Source organism: Elgaria multicarinata, chromosome 10 (genome assembly GCF_023053635.1).
Source record: "Elgaria multicarinata webbii isolate HBS135686 ecotype San Diego chromosome 10, rElgMul1.1.pri, whole genome shotgun sequence".
Taxonomy (NCBI): domain Eukaryota; kingdom Metazoa; phylum Chordata; class Lepidosauria; order Squamata; family Anguidae; genus Elgaria; species Elgaria multicarinata.
The window spans coordinates 84,674,496-84,696,451 of record NC_086180.1 but is presented as its reverse complement, the minus strand read 5'-3'; the positions used below and the strand labels follow the sequence as shown (position 1 = coordinate 84,696,451).

At 45.5% G+C, this 21,956-nt stretch overlaps 1 protein-coding gene across 1 annotated transcript in view; it reads right to left on the bottom strand.

The window, feature by feature from the left end:
• The window catches only part of LGI2 (leucine rich repeat LGI family member 2), a 38,038-nt gene extending 34,060 nt beyond the window's left edge, over positions 1 to 3,978 (bottom strand). Inside the window, exons 1-2 of the mRNA XM_063135261.1 lie at positions 3,761 to 3,978; positions 2,166 to 2,237 (exon numbers count right to left, since the gene is read on the bottom strand). Coding sequence (XP_062991331.1) covers positions 2,166 to 2,237; positions 3,761 to 3,978 — 290 coding nt within the window. The remainder of the gene's footprint in view (positions 1 to 2,165; positions 2,238 to 3,760) is intronic.
• Positions 3,979 to 21,956: the final 17,978 nt, after the last annotated feature.

Sequence of the window (21,956 nt, the reverse complement as noted above, 5' to 3'; positions counted from 1 at the left end):
GAATAGAACTAGTTTCAGAGAAGTCAGACTAAAAAGATCAGAATTACTAATTTATCAAAATCAACCACAATTCTCAATAAACTGAGGTAGCTGGTTAGTATAGGACAAGAGGCAAGGTTGCCAAATGTTACATTGCCAGGTATATTTACAATTCCTTAAAATTGCCTCAATATATCGCTTTGCCAACTGATTGTACAATTTGGCAGTTGACTGTACAGTTCCCAAGGGAGTCATTGGGAGTAGGATGGATGGCCAGATTTTCAATCAGTGTGCCACGGGAGCTTTGTGGTTACCATCTATATTGGTCGTTGAGAATGGAGGAGGATGGGATAGAAGTGCTACGGTGTTTGGTCAATTGCCCTCGTGCAAGCTCTCTTGGTGCCTGAGGGGAAAGAGCACAGTGGCGTGATGCAGCACTGCTGCATCACACACCCCTTACCTTTTCCACAGCCCGCCGACGCTGTCATGCCATGTGGAGAACCACACGGCTGGAAGAAATGGTTGTGGAGCAACCCCGAAAGCCCCACAGCTGCTGTTTCCGGTTGTGCAGCTCTCTGTGCGACAAGGCAGAGAGGCCCCACCAGCCACTCTCTCACTGCAGCAAATTCCATGACAGGAAAGTGGCTGAAGGGGCTCTTTAGAGAACATGGTGGAGGCAGCAGGAATCCTGGTGAGCCCTCGTAGGAAGGCACGGGGAGCAATGCAATTTGCCGCTCCTTCCACTCCACCGCCTGCTGTGGGTTCCTCACCTTGCTTCATGGTTCTCAAACCAAGATGAAATTTAATTGCTGAGGGCAACCACCAAGCCATCAAAGGAGGTCTTCTCTCCTCCCTGCTCATTGGAGGAAGCACCTCCTGAAGATAGCACTCTTCAAATACTTAAAAGGTATTTTAAAAGGAGGGCCAGATCTCTTCTTGATCCTCCCAGAGTGCAGGACACGGAATAACGGGCTCAAGTTAAAGGAAGCCAGATTCCAGCTGGACATCAGGAAAATCTTCCTGACTGTTAGAGCAGTACAGGAAGTACAGCAGTACAGCAGTACACACTAGAGGCCTTCAAGAGGCAGCTGGACAACCATCTGTCAGGGATGCTTTAGGGTGGAGTCCTGCATTGAGCAGGGGGTTGGACTCGATGGCCTTGTAGGCCCCTTCCAACTCTGCTATTCTATGAGTCTATGATTCTATGACCTGCCTGTTTCCTGATGAAAATGAGGCCTGTGGAGCCAGGGACTACAGTATGGAATATATGGCAGACCAACATAAATATAAAGGGCAAAGTAGGGAATAAGACCAATGCTGTATTGGGACAAAGATGAAGGAACATTTTGCTATGTGGGGATACTAGAGCAAGGGTGCAGCACCTCTTTCAGCCTGAGGGTCAAATTCCATCTCAGAGAATCTCTTGAGCCACATAGCAGCAGTGCGTGAGGCCAAAGGTAAAAGTGGGTGGGACTTAGGAGAGGCAGTATGAATAGGATGGGGAAAAGCGACTGCATAAAAACTGAGAAACCACCCAATGATTGGGGGTGGAAGAAGGCATGGCTTTCTGGGAAACCCTGGAGGGCTAGTTGTGGCCTCTGGGTCAGAGGTTTTCACTCCTATGCTAGAGAAACATGTGGGGCTTAATCATGGTGGTGTCAAAAAACCTGAAAACCTATTTCTTGGGGTGCTTCTTCAACAACAAATCATTGCTGCTGCTGCTGCACAGTCCCCCTCCCCCAAATTTTAGCATAAGTCTTGAAAAAGAATGCCAGACACCAATGAAGGCCAATGTCTGCAGTGTGCCCCACCCTCATACAAACAACATGCATTTCAGAAGTCGCTTTATACTCTCATGTCAATTAAAGTAGATTTCTGCCAGTGGAGTTTCAACCAAGCAAGTGTTCACTTTCTTTCCTTTTATAAATCTTCCACTTTTTGACTCAGAGGACTGAACAGTGGAAAAGTCGACTTTGACTGAAAACCATCTCTCAGGCTTTCCCAGGTTGTAGAAAATTAACATTCACCATGCCCTTTTGCATTTCATAGGGAACCCACAAAGGTGAGTCCTAACCTGTGATTTCGAAAAAGCTGTTTTAAAAATCAACAATGCCTCTACCCAGAGACTAACTGTCTCCCTTACTGTTGTTGGTTTTTTAAAAAACAAATTAAGGTGCAATACTTACAGCAACTGCAAGGAAGGCATATGAGAAAACATTCTTTCTTTTATTTCAGAAAAGGTTCCATTTACCAGACTCCTGAAGGGGGAGGAAGGGAACAGGAGGGGGGGGGAAACATCCACAGGAACCAATCACAATGTTGTTTTATTGTAGCCCTTTCACAATCTGATGCACTCCAGATGTGTTGGACTACAACTCCCAACATCCCCACACATGCTGGGGATGATGGGAGTTGTAGCTCAACACATGGGGGACACCAGATTGCAGAAGGCGTTGTCACATTCTCTCCCACTAAAGACCCCTCCCTCTTCCTTGTATTTGACCCAACTATAGATGTTTACTTTTTTCCAGTTCTGAACCTGCCTCTCAATGGTTTTCTGTGCTCTCTTCACCCTAATTAATTCTACTGAATAATCCTAAATGCGGTGTACTTTTGACTGCTTTTCTCTCAAAAAGTGAAAGGTGATCCATTTTGTTTATCCCCTTGCATAATGGACTTTAAAGATTTGATTTGATTTTTCTGCAAGAAAAAGAATTCAGTGTGTGACACAGGATTAAACAGCGCGATCCTGCGCATGTCTACTCAGAAATAAGCCCCACTGAGCTCACTGGTGTTTACTCCCAGGCAAGTAGCTATAAGATTCCAGCATAAGGGGTTTATGCTATTATTATTATTATTATTATTATTATTATTATTATTATTATTATTGCTCAGCTGACTTTTAAAAAAGCAAATCAAATTGAAAAACCCTTCATTTCCAAAGGCAGCTAACTCACTCTATTGTTCTTAGAGCTTTAAATCATCTTTGCCCCAAGGTAGTTAGTGTCTGAATAATTTCTCATCCAGATGTAAATGATTTCTTTTTCACTCTTATATGGCCACTTCCTTCTCTCTCCCTAGTTAACTGAGTTTTGTGTGAGGGCCCTTTGGTTCGCCCCAACCTTTCCATTCTCTGGAACCGTCTGCTCAAGCCCTCTCTTATCATGCTAATGAAATACAATAATAATAATAATAATAATAATAATAATAATAATAATACCACCACCACCACCACCACCACCTTTCGGACAGGAACCATGGCACCCTCCTCACTGCTGCACACAACAAGGCACTATTATAAAGACCCACGGGGAGGCCGGACACCTCCCCGTCACTAATTATACATTTGGGGTTCGCGCATACTACGAGGAAAGTTCAAAAGGAAAGGGAGGGGAGCCCTGGAGCAGTGGAGGCTGGTGGCTCCGATTTCAGTGGGGCTGTGAATCCGTTCTGGGTTTCAGTCAGAACCAGCCGGAACTTTAAAAAAACAACAGCAGCTATCCAAGGTGCTGAACCCCGTCCCCGAACTAGAGTCAGAACCTTGGATAGCTCCTTTAGAGTCCTGACTGGTTCTGACTGGATGGATTCTCAGCCCCACCGAAATCGGAGTCACCCGCCGGCCCTGCCCCTGAACTTAACCTCCCCTGCTCGCAGCGGGAGTGGGGCGGCGGCGGGGTGTGTGTATGGGGGGTGGGGGTGCATTTCCTTCGCCACCCCTCCCTCCCTCCCTCCCTCCCTCCCTCCCTCCAGCCCGCGACCCTCCTGCCTCGGCTGGACTTACAAGGAGCTGATGTCGCCGGGGAGGGCCCGCGGCACGCTGGGCGCTCCGACGCAGATGATGGATTCTTTGGTGCAGCTGCATGTGGCCGGGCACCGGAGCGGCTTCCTCACCTGGGCGCGCTGCAGCAGGCACGCCGCCGCCAGCACCAGGAGCCAGAAGGAGCCTCCGCCGCCGCCGCCGCAGGCTCCGCCGCCGCCGCCGCCCCGCAAGCGAGCCATGGTGCGCCCGCCGCCGCGCCCGCCTCGTGGTCCCCTTTGGGCCCCGCACGCGCGGCTGCTTGGGAGGCGCCGGGCCGGCGGCTGCGCCCGCTGCTGCTGCTGCTACAGAAGAGGAGGGCAGTGGAACGGGAGCCAGGCAGCATGCTGCACCCAGAGGTTCCCCGGGAGTAGCTCGCGCGCTCGCTCGCCCGCTCGCTCTGCAGCAATAGCAATAGCAGCAGCAGCAGCAGCGGCGGCGGCGGCGGCTCCACCAAGGCGCCTTCTCTGCACTAGGCGCCTTCCTCCACCCCCCACGACTGACTGACTGACATCAGCACGTCGGTCTTCCCCCCCTCCCTCTTCTTCTTTTCCTAACCCCCCCCCTCCCCGCGTCTCATGAATAATTCATCAAAGGCACCCTTGCGAGGGAGAATTTAAAAATAATCCCACTTACACACACATACATAGACATACACATAAACACACACGCATATACCCCCAAACAGCCAACCCAGATGGAAGCTTGGGGCTCTGATTTCGGTGGGGCTGTAAATCCGTTCTGGGTTTCCGGTGAGAACCAGCTGGAGTTCTCTCCAAGGAGCTCTTCAAGGTGCTGAACCTCGTTTTATAATTTATTTATTTAAATCGTTTGTATCCCGCCCGATATCATTAGGATCTCAGGGCCAAAAAAAGCATACAGTAGGAAACAATAAATATACACAGCTAAAAACAAATTAAGCCATGAACCAAGTTAAAACAATATACAATTTAAAAGCAGTAAAAAAAAAAAAAAACTGTTAAAACAAGGTGCCATCTTAGTGGATTTAACCATCAAAGGCTTTGTTTAAAAGCCATGCTTTTACTTGGGGTCGAAATGAAACCAGTGTTGGCTGAAATCAGCGTTGGCGCCAGTTGGTTCTCCAAGGGGAGCGCATTCCACAGTCGGGGTGCCACAACAGAGGAAACCCTCTCCCTTGTCCTATCATAACGTATATGTTATATTGGTGGGATGCAGAGAAGGGCTCCTCCATCCGCCCCCACCCCAAATAATAGCTCCTTTAGAGTTCTGGCTGATTCTGACAGAAACCCAGAGGGGATTCACAGCCCCACCAGAATCAGAGCCACCAGCCTCCACTGCCCCTACCCAGCCCTGTGGCCTCTTCTAGGCCGTGGCATAGCTAGGGCTGGCCCCCAGAACCTAGGAGGGGAGGGGGAATGACCACTGAGAGAGTGGCAGGTGATGAGGGCAAAGGAAGCAAACACCGTTTTATTCCTATGTTCATGTAACTTAAAATGCAAAACTGCACATGCTCAGAGAATCTCCCCCCCCCCCAATCAAGTTTGGCAAACAGTTTTGTCGCTGTTCTCACTCTAACATATCAGGAATGTAGAAGCAGTTTTAAAGCATGGGACGATAGTTGGAGCGTGGATGGGGGAAGAGAAAAGTTAGCTGTGTGCTACACATGGCTGCCTAAACCTGCCCCCCATCTCACAACCCCTAAGACCATTAAGTAGTCCAGGGTCTAAAATAACCTAGCTGTATCACTGTTTCAAGGGAGGAAAGGATGGGAATAAATCAGCTATACACACACATTTCAGCCTGGTGTATTCTGGGTGTTTAGCCATTTCCAGGGCCTTGAAAAGACGGACAGCATCAAGGCGCTTGTTCTATGAACAAGCATGATCTTGGAACCCTGTTTTGTTTTCGTTTATTTCTTAATGTGGAATTAGGAAACAGACCGTTCATGCCCACGAATGGGAGGCAGGAATGCCATGTATGCCATAGGAACACAGGAAGCTGTCAGACCATTGGTCCTTGTAGACCAGTACTGGAAAGTGGCAACACTGACTGGCAACAGTTCTCCAGCGTTTCAGGCAGGAGTTTTCCTGGCCCTATCTGGAGATGCCAGGAATTGAACCTGGGAACTTCTGAATGCAAAGCAGGCACTCTACCACTGAACCACGCACGCCCCCATTCTCCCTTGGCAAAATGATGGGGTACAAATGGCACAGATGTTAGATCTTACTCAGCACAGCTGGCTGGGAAATGCTGGGAGTTGTGTGATGTTTTTCTGTCTAAACATGCATAGGATTGCACCCTAGCCCACTTTTAAAGCCATCAAAGTTGGCCATCATTACTTCTTGTGGTAGTGAATCCCATAGTTTAACTATGCATTGTGTGAAGTGTGAAGTATATGAAAAGTAAGATACTTGCTTAGTCATTAAAATTGTGTATGTATGGCTATCTCAGGGTTAAACAGAGAAAGACTATCTGTGTGCAATTACCTTGAGATACACTGGGAGCTATACAGGGAACCTTGCCAGGATTCTCTTAGGACATTAAGGGGTTAAGGATGAGAGTACACCAAAGATCCTTGAGGCCAGGTTAGCCTGACCACAGCTGTTTGTAATGTAGATAAGAACTGTGTAGATATGTATGTGTATGTAGTTTCTCACTTTTGTAAAATGGAACTGAACTGCACGGAACTGTAAAAGAAGCCTGAAGCGAATAAACTAACTCTGCTGTGTAAGACCTGCATGGTGTGCGTTTGTTTCTGAGCACTGACAGAATCCCAGAGGAAAAGTTTAAAAATCCAGAGACATTCATGCATCTGAAATCATGTCCAGTTTGACCTTCAGTCTGTTTCAGAGGGGAGGGGCTGTGGCTCAGTTTTGCACACAGTAGGTCCCAGGTTGAACTCCCAGCATTCCCAGCTAGAAATCCTGGAGAGCTGCTGCCAATCAATATCAGTAATACTGGGCTAGATGGACCAATGATCTGACTCAAGCCATATCTACACCAAGCAGGAAATGACACTTTGAAAACAGTTTGAAAACTGTCTATGGAGTGTGTCCTGGGCCCCAACAGTTGTCACTACAGTTATAAAGTATTTTAAAGCAGTAGTGTAGTTCCTGCCTCAGTATAAGGTAGTTTCCTATTTTCCTAGATGTGAAATCAGTGTACGGAATAATTAGGAAAGTTATTACAATGGGGAGACATAAGAAATGGGGTCCCCCAAGGATCTGTATTGATACTACTACTTCATAAATGGTCTGGAGTTAGGGGTGAGCAGTGATGTGGACAGGTAAATAAAAGGATTGCGAGGAGCTTGAAAAAGCTCTCCAGACTGGAGGAATGGGCATTAAAATGGCAAATACAGTTCAATGTAAGCAAGTATAAAGTGATGCACATTGGGCTGAAATTCTAACTTCTCATATACACAGATGGGGTCTGTAATGACAGTGGCCTGGTTCAGACAACATGCTATAAACCAAGCCGCTTAACCACAAAATGGTTAAGGGAATGCATGAATTTTGTGGTTAAGCAGCTTGGTTTAGTGTGTTGTCTGAACCAGGCCACTGACAGACCAAGAAAGAGATCTTGGATGATGGTGGATAACCTGATGAAAATGCTGACCCAGTGTACATGAATCAGCCGAGAAAAAGATGAACTCGGTGTTAAAGTTAATTAGGAAAGGGATTGAAAAATAAAACTGCCAATGTAAAAATCTATGGTGCCACCATATATGGAATACTGAGTACAGTTCTGGTTGCCACACCTCAAATTTATATTCCATCTTTCCTCCAATGCGCCCAAAGTGATGTACAAGTCCCACACTTCTGTGTTTTATCGTAACAGCCCTGTGAAATTGGCCAGGGTGAGAGGTAGTGACTAGCCTGCAGTTACTCAGTGAGCTACATGGCTGCGTGGTCATACCGGTTTGGGATGATAGGAGTTGTAGTTGGGTTAACATTGCAGTGTACTTTTAAGAAGAGAGGTGGTTTGCCACCCATCATGCTACCCGATGCTTTTTCAAGAGGCCCAACAGATAGCATGGTATTTCGCCAGGTATTTCGCCTTTCTGTGCTTAGCCTTTAGATCTCTATGCAAATGTAAATCCCCCTGAGTTCAGTGGGACTGCCAATTATGTATGTCTAGGATGGCAGCTTCACACCGAAGAAGCCTGGCTGTTAACTGTTTACACTGATCGTAATAGAATGAGGTCCTGGGAGGAAGAATTAAGAGCGGCTTTGGTGGTGTTGATCCTGGCAGAGGGAATGTAGTACGATGTCTTTGGGCAGCAGGCACTGCCTCCTGAGAAAGCCAAAATGGGCAACAGCGGGAGAGTAGAGATGCTGACGAGCTGAAGCCGCCCCTGCTTCTCTCTTCTGTGGAAACGTTACTGTGTCCCGACCTTCGGAGCAACTGCGTCACAAACAAGGATCCAGGGCGAGGAGTGCTGCATCAGTTTTGGCCACCCCACATTTTATTTATTTAGTTTATTTATTATTGCATTTATATCCTGCCTTTTTTCCTGCAAGGAACCCAAGGCGGTGTACATAATCCTCCTCTTCTCCACTTTATCCTCACAACAACAACCCTGGGAGGTGGGTTGGTCTGAGAGTCTGTGACTGGCCCAAAGTCACCCAGTGGGTTTCCAGGGCCGAGTGCGGACTAGAACCCTGACCTCCTGACTCCCAGTCGGACACTCTAGCTGCTACACCACACATTGCGAGTAAGGGAGGGAAAAGCTACCCTAAAAATGAGTGAGGGAGAAGAACACATGTGGCTACAGGTAGTATTTTGCAAGGTTCCTAGTGCTTATTTCCCACAGAGGCTGAGGCCTTCGCTAGACCTAAGGTTTATCCTGGGATCGTCCCGGGGTCGTCCCTGCCTGCTCCCTGGATCCCCTGTGTGTCATTTACATGAACAGGGATGACCCCGGGACGATCCCAGGATAAACCTGAGGTCTAGCTAAGGCCTGAGACAGCAACACTTCTACTCTATTGTAGTGCCAATGCAGCATCTCCAACGCATGATGGATAAGAGCAGTAGCAGCAGCAGCAACTCACTCACTCTCTCGGACTCCTACCACCCAGGAATGCTGAAGCCATTAAGGAAGCAATCCTATGCATGCTTAGATTTTTAAAAAAGTCCTACCACTCCCGTTAACACCCCAACCAGCATGGTTAGCCGAGCCATGTTGGGACTTATAGGACTTTTTCTTTCTTTCTGATCTTGCATAGGATTTTTGCCCTCTAAAGGAGGTGTAGCTGATAGGGTGACCATATGAAAAGGAGGACAGCGCTCCTGTATCTTTAACAGTCCGGGTAGGTACATATGGGAGGAGGCTATGAAGCTATTTCTCATCTTTCAGCGTAAAATACCTCATAAGGGTAAAATGTTGTGAGGCTAAAATGAGGGCAGGGCGGAGAAGAGAACAACATAAGCTAGGGTGACCCTATGAAAAGGAGGACAGAACTCCTGTATCTTTAACAGTTGCAAAGAAAAGGGAATTTCAGCAGGTGTCCTTTGTATATCTGGAGAACCTGGTGGAATTCCCTCTTCATCACCACACTTAAAGCTGCAGGAGCTATATTAGAGTGACCAGATTGAAAAGAGGGCAGGGCACCTGCAGCTTTAACTGTTGTGATGAAGAGGGAATTTCACCAGATTCTCCAGATATACAAATGACACCTGCTGAAATTCTCTTTTCAATACAACTGTTAAAGTTACAGGAGCCCTGTCCTCCTTTTCATATGGTCCCCCTAGTGTAGCCTAGCAGGTAAAGTGCTAGACTTGGATTGGTAAGATTGTGGTTCCAATAACCCATGACGTTTACTTGAGGGTTCTGCTAGCTGGGAAGTTGCAGTCCCACACATCTGGAGGGCCCAAGGGTGGGGGAGGCTGGGCTAGGGCAAGTTACTATCTCCTGGCTCAACTTTGTGAAGTTAGAAACTTGCTTGGTCCGGGGAGGAAGGGTGAGATTAAAATGTGACAATCCATTAGAGTCCTTCTGTACTTTTTGCCTTTTCTACTCCGCTACTAAGAGCCATATTTAAAGACGAAGGCTTAAAATCACATACGGTTGGTGCAGTGCATAAAGTTGTTGGTGCTACTGTTATATGAATAATAAATACATAATAATGCAGTACAATTCAAGAAAGAGGAACGTCAACTAAAACATGACAATGCAGTTTTCAGGAGCAGTGGAGATGTTGGGTTTTGTTTTCTTCTTGAGCATTTTACTGATTTTTTAAAAAATGTATTTAATCACTTTCTGCTTTTCCTCCTGCAGTATACCAATGACTTTCTCAGACAACGTTTCTCACACACAGGGAAGGGAAGTAACACGACCCCATTCTGAATGTGATGCTATCTGCTTGCCCTGTTCACAGGAAGGCACGTAAAGACTATTCTATGTCTCATTCTCTGTCCACCTGCAAATAGGCAGGAATCTGTTCAAGCCTCCAGCTGCACCTGTGAGTGCTTCAAGAAGAAATAATACAAAGGTGAGTTCAAACACAGTTCAAAACCATTTTTTTTTTCAATCCAACAAAACAGGAATCTCGTTTCAGATAAAGGAGAGTCATATAAAGCTAAGCAACACCTGCTTCTGAAGTAGCCCATGCAATCAGGGTTGGAGAAGTAGGGTGACCAGATGCAAAAAAAAAGAAGAAGAAGAAGAAGAAGAAGAAGAAGAAGAAGAAGAAGAAGAAGAAGAAGAAGAAGAAGAAGAAGAAGAAGAAGAAGAAAAGGAACAGGATCCCTGGATGAGGATTGGATTCCACCCATAGAGTTGTTAAATGTGGAAGATTCTGAAACGTCTGGAGAAACTGGTACTGGTCCAAGTCATGGCTATGTTGAGTGCCTAGTGATAGCCCACTTCAGATGCTGAAGTACACAAACAGGCCGTAGCTAAAGTTTATCCCAGGATCATCCCGGGTTCGTCCCTGCCTGAGCACTGGATGCCCTGTGTGGCACTTAGATGAACAGGTTTGACCCCAGGACAATCCAGGGATAAACCTTAGGTCTAGCTAGTAACATCTGAGACAATCTCTGCATTAACAAGTAAATACCAGGAGGTAGACAGGGGGAAACTATTCTCCAAATCTAAAGATCTGTTCTTGGATCTATTCAAGATTAAAAAATGAAAATAAATCTCTTCTTTCCACAGAAGAGATTTAAGCAGATCCTTAACTCTCCTATTGTAATTAATAAGATTTAACATTGTTATAATTATTGAGCAGTATTCAATATTAACTACAACAAATGCACTTGGAATATACTGGCCACTACAGTCCAGTCAAAGTGAGGCACTTTTATCAACACAAAGTCAAATAGTCACCTGTTCCAGTTTTTGTTTTGGTGCTTTTTAAAGCATAGAAATGAGCTCCTTTGGCATGCATTCCTAGTACATGTGCCAATTTAATTGTTTATCACAATTGTCACTCAGTGTAAGGAACAAGTGTTTTTGGCCAGAAAGATAGGTACTCCTGTGAATAGTTACATGTGGTTCGAAACACAGGGAGTGACAAAGTTCCATCCTAATTGGTGCTCCTTTACCAAACAACTGTTCAACAGTACAGGTAGGTTTTTCTCTCTCTCCTTTGAACAGAAAGCAAATATTCTGTCCCAGGAGTCTGCATTAATGCTGGATTAATGTTACCAAAAGATATCGTTGCAACAGCCTTTCCATCATCTTTTCGAGGCATATGGACATCAGCAATGCTAATTACAGCACACACCTAGGCCGTAGCTAGACCTAAGGTTTATCCCAGGATCATCCCGGGTTCATCCCTGGTTTGACCCCAGGACAATCCTGGGATAAACCTTAGGTCTAGCTACAGCCCCATTCTCTATACATTTATATATGTGCCCCTTTCCCCCTGCCAGCGGAAGCCCCTTGTGTCTCATAGAATGCTGCTTTTGATGGGGGGCTTTCAGGAGCTGCCACTGGAAAGGGGAGCTAAAAAAAACAATGTATTCAGATGTGAATGTACCACCCACATAAAAAGCGGCATGCTGTGCACCAACTGGGAGCGTTCCTTCTTTCTTTCTTTCTTTCTTTCTTTCTTTCTTTTAACAAATCTATATAGCATCTCTGCTCGGAAGCGAAAAGAGCATTTTGCCTATAGTCAGCTGTTTTTGCAGCTGTAATAGCCTTGAAAGATGACGCAGGATTTGCTCTGCCTGCCTCCATAGTGCAGTCCTCTCAGCCGGCCGTTCTGAGGGTGAAAGGAGAGGGGGGGGTTGCTGTTTGGCAACTACAGGCTATTGTCCCAAACACCCTCTAGGGTCAGTTACTGTTCTTTTCAAATGGGGCTTGTCATGTAGTCCGTAGGAGTTAAGGATACCAGTTCATGATGTTTTACTTGACGATTCAGAATTGTCGTCTCCTTCTCAGATCCTCCCAGGGCCAGGGCAAGACTATTTTGCGCCCTAGGCAAGGCAAGCTACTTGCACACACATCCCAAATTGCATGGAAGTCCAAACGTGTGTGCCGAGTGGAGAGCTGGGACTGGCTCACTTCGATTTGGGACCAAGCCGTCTGGAATTCACCGGGACTTACTTCCGTGCGAACGCAACCCGCTATGCAGCCTGGCGTCCCGATCCCCTCCGCACGTTTACTCAGGGGAATAAGGCTTCCGAGTAAGGAGGCATAGGCAGATCGGGCCGCACTGGTGCCTCCCGGTGCAACGCATTCTCGGATACAAGTCCCATTGATCCATGTGCGCAGGATCAGGAAGCAGGAGAGTTTGCCTTGCAAGGAGTCCACAAGTCCCTAGCTTTCCTGGGGGAAGGGAGAGGGAGTCCCGCTTGCCCGCCTGCCTGGACAACGCAGCCTGTTTGAGGAGAGAGGTGAGGCGACCCGGTGCACTTTCCTAAGGAGTAAGGCAGAGGCTGGCTTGGGCCAGTGTCAAGCTCACCACGTGCTTTTTCTTCTTCTTCTGGTGGCGGCCTCCTGGCTCTGGGAAGGCAGCTTCCGGGTGGAAGTCCGAACGTGGAGCCGCCCACCCACCCCAGGGTCTCTGGCTTCGCTTCGGCTGGGCGGGCGCGGGGCTTCATCTCGCCCGCCCAGGCCCAGCTGAATCCTCAGGCCTGGCCAGCCCAGCTCACAGCCAACAATGCGGGTGAGTGCTGCACGGCGTTCCTCTTAGCTTGGCGCTCTAGGCAGCCACCTGAGTGGCCTCTATGGTAGCACCGGCCCTGGATCCTCCATAGATACTTTCAGGGTCTTCAGGGGTGCATAGAATAGTAGTGCATTGCTCCCTCACTTTTCACAGAGCATCTACATGATGACATCAAATAGTAAGCATTCTGCATTTTCCACATACTTCTTCTGTCTAGGGTGACTCTATGGAAAGGAGGACAGGGCTCCTGTATCTTTAACTGTTGTATAGAAAAGGGGATTTCAGCAGGTGTCATTGGTATGCATGCAGCACCTGGTGAAATTCCCTCTTCATCACTACAGTTAAAGCTGCAGGAGCCCTGCCGTCTTTTGTATCTGTTCCCTCTAGTATAGTTCCTGCAGCTTTCACTGTTGTGATGAAGAGGGAATTTCATCAGGTGCTGCCTACATACAAAGGACACCTGCTGAAATACCATTTTCTCTACAACAGTTAAAGCTGCAGGAGCCCTGCTCTCTTTTGTATCTGGTCACTCTAGCTATACAAGTAGCTCAAAAAAAATTGGGGAGGGAGATACTGTGGCCAGCAACCTCCAGAAGACTATGCTGGAAGGCTCAGTTAGAGCTATAGAACTATTTAGAAATGAACAATGAAATCTGTCGAAACACAGGCAAACAAGGCTACGTTGCAACCTCAATTTGACAAGAGAGCACCATTTAAAGGATACATTTTCTAATTTTAATCTAATCTTAATTTTAAAGCTTGCTTTGATGAATTGGCTTAGGAGAGGGAAAGGTTTAATCCCTATAATGCAACACTAAGCGTTGAGAAGTAATAATATAGATATAGCAACACAAAGAAACTGGGAAGATTTAGGAACCAAATCCAGACAATCCTAGGTCAAGGTATCTTCCTCTGTCAGTGTAATGGACAGGCATAAGGAAGTCTTCCACACAACACATAATTAACCTACTGAATTCCCCTCTATGAGCTATGGTGATAGCCATTGGTTTATATGGCTTAAAACTAGTCAACTACAATTGTTGGGCTCCCTCAGTTCATATATCACATTACAGATCGCTTATCCTCCTACACCTTTGCAAATGGACTTGGGGGTCTAGCTAGTGTTCAAACTTAACATGGAGAACTGTGTCATAAAAGTATACACCACTTTTCATTCTGATTGCTCAGTTTTCTAATCTCTTAGCCCTTCAGTATTAAACATTGCTTTGTGAGTTTTTGGAATGTTTCACTGCTTCTGGCTTTTATCTTTGTTCCAACTTTGGTTTTATTCTGTTTTAAACTCATGTTTTTTATATGACGTTTTACCATGTTATTGAATTTTACAGATTTAAGTTTTGTTTTGTGAACTGCCTAGAGAGTTTTGGATGGTGGATGGTATAGTGAAGGTATAGTGAAGGTAGTGAAGGAAAAGGAAAGGAACCTCTCATGCAAAGCACTTGAGTCATTACTGACTCCTAGAGGGACACCTGCTTTCGCTGAGTTTACTTGGCAGACTTTGTAGCGGGGTGGTTTGCCATGGCCTTCCCCAGTCTTGGCCACCTTTCCCCCAGCTAGCTGGGTACTCATTTTACCGACCTCGGAAGGATGGAAGGCTGAGTCGACCTGAGCCGGCTGCCTGAGAACCAGCTTCCGCTGGGATCGAACTCAAGCCGTGGGGAGAATTTTGGCTGCAGTAACTGCCGCTTACCACTCTGCGCCACATGAGGCCCTAGAAATGTAGTGAATGAATGAATAATAAACAGGAATATCACATTGCCCTGAATTTTATTTGTAATGTTTATATCCTGCCTTTTCCTCCAAGGAGCTCAAGGTGGTGTGAATAATCCTCTTCTTCTCCATTTTATTCTCACAACAACTCTGTAAAGTAGGTTAGGCTGAGAGTCCGCGATTGTCCCAAAGTCACCCAGTGAGCCTCATAGCTGAGTTGGAATTTGTACCCAAGTCTATCTTCCTTGTCCTAGTTCAACTACTGTACCACTGTACCATACTGGCTCTTTGACATCTTTCCTAGATCCCTTGAAAATGTGAATGGGAGTTGAGCTGGCATTTGAACTTCAAACGTAGCATTATGCCTTAAAACATACATGCCAACTTTCATTCCGAGATCTCCATTTTCAAACAGATAATATTTCTCATTACTCAGCATTCTCTGTCAGCATATAACAAGCAAACATACATACAAGCTGTCTCCCTTGAACACTGATATATGAGAATGAAATTTGGTATGAATGTTGGATACACAATTCTACATATCAGGTTTCAAGTGCATTCTAAAATATGCCCAACATTCCTGTGCACTGCAGGAGCAGGGCTGTGATAAAATCTTAGGGGCTGGTGGCGTTACATTTATATTCCGCAGTAAAGCGTTGGAGGACAGTGTTGTGAGTGCCATGCGCCCTCAGTGTGCCCCCTAAGCTAGCCAGCTGCCCTGTTGAAGTAAAATTCAACTATCAGTCCACTTGCCTTCTGTATATAGAAGTGGTGGGCACAGTTTTGTACTCTGCCTCAGGCAGCATATTCTCTTGAGTTGGCCCTGGGGAAAAGGTTGGCAGTAGCAGGAAAGTCGTATTTCAGGAAGGTTTACCTGCCCTTACTGATTCCTCGTCAGGAAAATCCTTGATTAGCTTCCGGGGAACCCACAGGAACGCAGTTTGAAAGCCACTAGATTAGACTAATTCATAAAGTCTATCAATGGCTGTTTGACCCAGCAGCTAACTGGAACCTCTCGGTGTGGAGGCAGTATTCTTGGCAAAGTCATTGGGCAGGGGCAGGGCCTGCCTACATGTCTCTCAGTGTGCAGAGAAAGAGGCGCCCGAGTGTAACCTTGGTTGTTTATAGAAGAACTGTATGTTTTTTAATCTCAAGTGTTTCAGTGAAATTTGATTCAGTCAATAGTTCATTTCACTCAGCGAACACACAGCCTCCCTCAATGTTTCAAGGGCTGGTTGCCGGGTAAACTCTTAGCAGGGGAACCTCATTTGTATTCCACACCCCCGAGTCCTGAGGATAAAAAGCCAAATACTCCTAGGAAACTGCACAAATGAAATATGGCACGCGGGAGGCGAGCTATTTATAGAAACAAAATATCAGCATTTTCCACACATTTACACAAAGCAATTTCAGGCTTCTCATGAGGAGAGAGAGAAAAGAGCAGCACTGCTGCACGCTCATTGGTTCCCCCTGCAGCCACACATTTCAGGTAGAGAGCAGCAATTGTGGAGGAACTCTCAAGGAATGGTCACTGCAGATTAAAGATCAATGGCAGGACATTATGAAGGCTGACATATTTTCACTCCTTATATGTTTCTGTAAGCATGTAACAAACAACAACACGCCCCTTCATTTAGACCAGCCTTCCTCAACCTGGGGCGCTCCAGATGTGTTGGACTGCATCTCCCAGAATGCCCCAGCCAGCAGAGCTGGCTGGGGCATTCTGGCAGTTGTAGTCCAACACATCTGGAGCGCCCCAGGTTGAGGAAGGCTGATTTAGACTATTAGCAGGATTTCAGGAGTAAAACGATGAAGTACTTGCTAGGAAATAGGTTTACCTTTCTAGTGTCGTTCAGCATACGGAGCAAAAATCTGCCATTGTTGTTGTTGCAAAAATCAGCTTTGGAGTTACTTGGGCCTCTGGATGAATTAAGCCAGTGGTTTTCAAATTGCATTTGAGGGAAAACTGGCATCATTCAGAAGCTTGTCAGGGGTTCATTAATGAGAAAACGAGTAATTTAAAATTGCATGCCCATTTCTACCAATCTTCTCTGTCAGAGGGGAATATTAGGCGTGTTACAGGGCACACTCTCTGTTGCTAAAGGTGACAACAGGCCTGGTCAGAACCCTGAATACACTGTGTGCAACTTAAAATATGCCCCTAAACCGTCTTCATTTTCTTCCTATAGGACTTGTTCAAACTTGCAATCTAACTCCTAATTACTGTACTAGCACTCTCTCAATCTGCTTCTAGTAGCCTTATGATTGCGCAACAAATCTGAATTGCATTGTAACTTGCGTTCAGGTGGACGAAATCCCAGGAGAACTTCACCAAGAGCAGAATTCAGACTACATTGCTCAATGAAGTTCAGGATTAGGGTTGCCAACCAGCCAGTATTTTACTGTTCTGCTTTGAACAGTAAAACCAAGGGGTCTAAAGAGTAATTAAACTCCAGATACGGCCTAGCTCCACCCCTACCTTGCCAGCTCCTGCTCTGGCCTCGCCTCATGGCTCTGCTGAGGCAATCCAGCATTTCTCCAATCAGAAGTTGACAATCAGACCAACTCAGGATGGTCATGAACCTACCCGTACCCTGCGCTCAACATCCAGGGTCCTCCTCCGATAGGGTGACCAACTGTCAGGATTTCCCCGGATTTGTCCTGGTTTTTGTTCTTTCCATGGTGTCAGGGGGGATTTTCTATAATTTTCAATAATGTCCTGGAATAACACACCTTCCCCTTTAAGGCTGCCATTAGCATGGCAGGAGGGAATGACATGTTTTCTTGAGGCACATCATTCCCCCACCCCGAGCTCCAATTGAGGTCTTAAAGGGGAAAGTGGGTCATTCATGGACATTATAGAAAAGGCCCCAATTGGAGTGGATGGTGGTGGTGCAGAATGAAATCCTTTCCCTTCCTCCACTCCAATCGGGTTCTTTAAGGTGGCGGGGGAATAACGTACTTTCTGCAGGACTCAGACAGCTGCTTCCCCACACACACACAATAGGTGTCCTCCTTTTTGGTTTCCCAGATATGGTCACCCTATCCTCCGAGTGCCTACAACAAGAAAGAGGGACTTTTCTGTGGTGGGCCCCCAATTGTGGAATAATCTCCCTGGCGAGACCCGTCTGGTGCTGACATTGTTATATTTTCGGTGCCTGGTCAAGACTTTTCTCTTCTCCCAGGCACTTAGCAATATGTAATTAGCCTGGGTTTGTTTTTATATGGTTTTATGGGTTTAAATTGTATATTTTTGTGATTTTTGTATATTGTTTTAAAGTGTTTTTATCCTATGTAAACAGCCCAGAGAGCCTCGGCTATGGGGCGGTATAATAATAATAATAATAATAATAATAATAATAATAATAATAATGTGAACTGGTGATTTCTCAGAGGCAGAACCTAGCAAAACATGGAATGACTAGAAGACTATTTATTTAATACGAATGAATTGACCCAGCTTCATATGGTTTGGAATAGCCCTTAGTTTAATATAGTTATTTTTTCAAGCAAACTTGTGCAGCTCTCAGAGTTGGACACATTGTGCCCACCCTGTCTGAATGGAGCCATGTACACTGGTTCATCTAGGCATGGGTCCTTGTTGGAAAATCACACTCTATTACAGAGTTAAGCAGCGGCTCTCAGTATAGGACGCAGCAAAGACTCAAAGGAGGCTAAGGATTCTTTGTTGGTTAAAACAAAGCCTTTTACTGGCAGTTAAATAACTTAGTTACAGCATACATACTCACAGACGTTCATAAAGATTTTACAGCAGCATTACAGATGGAGAGTGATAAAGAGTGAGAAACACAGACACTTATATAGAGGAAAAACTGTACAGTCAGGGAACCACTAATTGATTAATTGAAAAACATCTCCAGCCAATAATTCAATAATTGTCCAACTGAGACCTTGACATTCAGAGAATACATTTTCTGCTGACTTCTTCATTTTCTTCAGGCCTCCAGGCACTTGAAAAACAGTGGTAAAAGTAAAACTAGATCCAATCCAGGATCCAACAGTCCTGCCATAGTATACCATTATAGCCCCCTAAGGAAGGGATCTGTGCCCTCTATTCCACAGGGCTACGGCAATGACAGATGTATGGACATCCTCTTTTGTAATTATAGAAAATTAATGACTTAACCTTGCTTAGGTTTGCTTTTTCATTAAGGAACAACTATGCAGCCTGAGTATACAGAGAAAGTTTGTAAATATTTGTGAGAAAACACACAGGGGGTTCTGGAGATATTGTGAACATTGGCGCACATCATTTTCAGCAAGAAGATTCCCTTTCTTGAGGAGTACCTTTGAAAACATAATTGGATTTCTTCAAAGGCGCTCCTAATGTACAGCACTGTTATCTCAGACTTTTATCATTGTCTTTTCATTTAAAAATAGGTTAAATAAAGGACATGAAAAACAGCAGACTGTTGGAATTCTCGTCACCCATGGCCTTTGTTTCTGTGGAAGTGATCAATATTTACTTATGTTCCACTCCCTTTGCAAACGTAGGACTGCCTACAGTGTAAGTTCACATTTTTATCTCTCTCTAACTTGAGTCCACACTTAGGCCTTAGCTAGACCTCAGGTTTATCCTGGGATCGTCCCGGGGTCATCCCTGTTCATGTAAATGACACACAGGGGATCCGAGGAGCAGGCAGGGATGACCCCGGGACGATCCTGGGATAAACCTTAAGTCTAGCTAAGGCCTTAGTCAGCATATATATGAGGCCTTCATTCTTGAAGTCTTTTAATCTCTCCCCCCCCCCCCCAATTATTTTTGTGTGATTCAGAAATTGCTAGGGCTAAGCAGAAATTGCTAGGGCTAATTTCTAGGGCTAATAATTCAAGATTATGCCTGAGATTTATATCGAAATGAGCTCCCCCATTAAAAAAACAAAAACACAACTTTATAAATGCACATAATGTATGTGTGTGACTAAACGTCCTGGTTTTGTGTAGGTTTTGTGTTTGTTTTGTAAATGTGCAACATACGTAATTAGAACAGTCAAGCTGCTATGGAATCATTTTCATCACACACACTGTTTTGGTCAGATATACAATCTTCCCTGCAGGACTGGACTCACAGGGAAACTAATTCTGCTTGTTTCCAGCAGAAGCTAGCTATGCAACAGAGCTGATTGACTGGCCCTTATGACATCACAAAGCCACCTCTGTCAATCCTGCCTGGACACATGATTTTTTTAAAAAAAACAAACACATTTGATTGTATACACTTCCAAGAGGCTTGATTTGGGGAAGGGGGTACCCAGTGGAAGCTGGTAACTCCAATTTCGGTGGGGCCGAGATTACGTTCTGGATTTCCGTCCAAACCATCCAGAACTCTAAATGAGCCCTCCAAGGTTCCAAATCTATTTTGGGGTGGGGTGGGGTTCAGCACCTTGGAGAGCTCCTTTATGGTTCTGGCAGGTTCTAACTGAAACCCAGGGTAGATTCACAGCCCCGTCCAAATCGGAGCCACCAGCCTCCACTGGGGATACCCCAGTAGCAGAGAGCATGCTTTGCATAAAGAAAGGTCTCAAGTTCAGTCCCTGTTTTCTCTACATAGGGCTGAGACTGATTCCAGTCTGAACCCATGGAAATCCACTGCCAGATGTGTTGTACTACAATCCCCATCATTCCCACCTGGCATGATCAATGGTCGTGCTTACTGGAGGGGTCATGGGAGTTATAGTTTAATCCATCTGGAGGGCCCCATGCTGAGGAAGGCTTGGGTAGACAAAACTGAGCTGGTTGGACCAATTGGACTGAAAGGCTAGCATGTGTGCTGGCTGAAGAACTACGGGGCAGGGGAAGGAAGCCAAATAAATCCCACAGAAGAAGGAATGTACGCCTTCACGTGCTCTAAGAGCTGTTAAACACAAAATTAAACACAAAATCTGTACCAACCTTCTACATTTAGAAACAAAGAGCAGATCCTACTCTATGGACAAAATAGGGATGTGTGAATAACCTAGGTTTGGGACGCTGTCCACCTGACTTGAGTCAGATATGTTCAAATGTCTTATATATTCTACATCACTGGTCTTCAACTGGTGGGTCGCAACCTAGTTAGTCTAGATGGGTTGCGGCAAAGTTGTTGCTGCCATGTCGGGCAATTATAAAATTGTGAAAGTGGGTCCTATGTTGCAGGTAAGGAGTCCGAGGAGTGACTAGGGTCTTGGCCAGTTGAAGACCACTGTCCTATATGTCTAGGAATGCCTTTGTGTGCCTGGCAGCCTACATTTTTGGATGTGTTAACAGATTCTCAGTTGGAAATATCACAGGGGAATCAGAAAACTCTTTTGATTTTGCTCAGAACTCTTGCATTTACATTCATATTCCCTCCCAATTGCAAATGTGAATTCAATCCCTAATGGATTCATGCAGACAAACTGAAAAGGTTGAGGGAGTGAATAACATTTTAGCAGATGTTAAAGGGTAACTTGTGCACCTAAGGCAGCCTTCCCCAACTTGGTGCCCTCCAAATCTTTTAGACTTCAACTCCCATCAGCCCCAGGCAGCATGACTTGGGTGTTGTGGGAATCCTGGGTGTTGTGGGCCAAAATGTCTGGAGGGTACCAGGATGGGAAAGGCTGATTGGAGGTAAATCAAAGTTGCATCCTTATTGTGGAGTTTTGCATATACCTTCTTCCTTCTTTTATTTTTTAGTATTTATTTAAGAGATTTATACCCCAACTTTCAAATTTTAAGAAGCCCTCAATGCAATGCTTTGCAATACAAGCCAAGAGCAGCAGATAAATAGCAAGATGGGTAACAAACTTAGCTAAAGAACTGTGGGTTGTTGTTGAAATGTGGGTCAACCCACGCATGCTAACAAACCATGTTTTGTTAACCACGAGCAACACATGAAGAGAACCTATGGTTTGTTGTTGGGTTGTGAACTGTGGGGTTGGCTGTGGTTCTGGCAACACGATAACCCACAGTTCAACAAGAACCCACAGTTCAACGGCTACTGACATTCAACCCTTAAGCGTGGGTTATCGTGTTGTCTGAACCAGTCATTGAGTCCATTTCATTTGCTGTGTGGAGAAGAAGCCTGTGGGTGATCTGGCAAGGTGCTTCATCAATTTCCTGGGAAGAACTGGACTCTGGAATCGTCTGGAAAGCCAGTAGCTTCTGTCATCTGGATAACCTTCCCTGTTTGTTCTTAATTATTTTAAGCATTGATTTATTAGGAAAGTAACAATATATTTTACCAATCAAACATAAAAACTTACTGTGAGACTTCAGTCATCTCACTGAATTTCTTTTGGCTTATCTTAAAACTTTTCAGAAGTGTTGCCTGAGGGTGAGCTTCCAAAATTATTTGAAGTTTCACTTTAGGT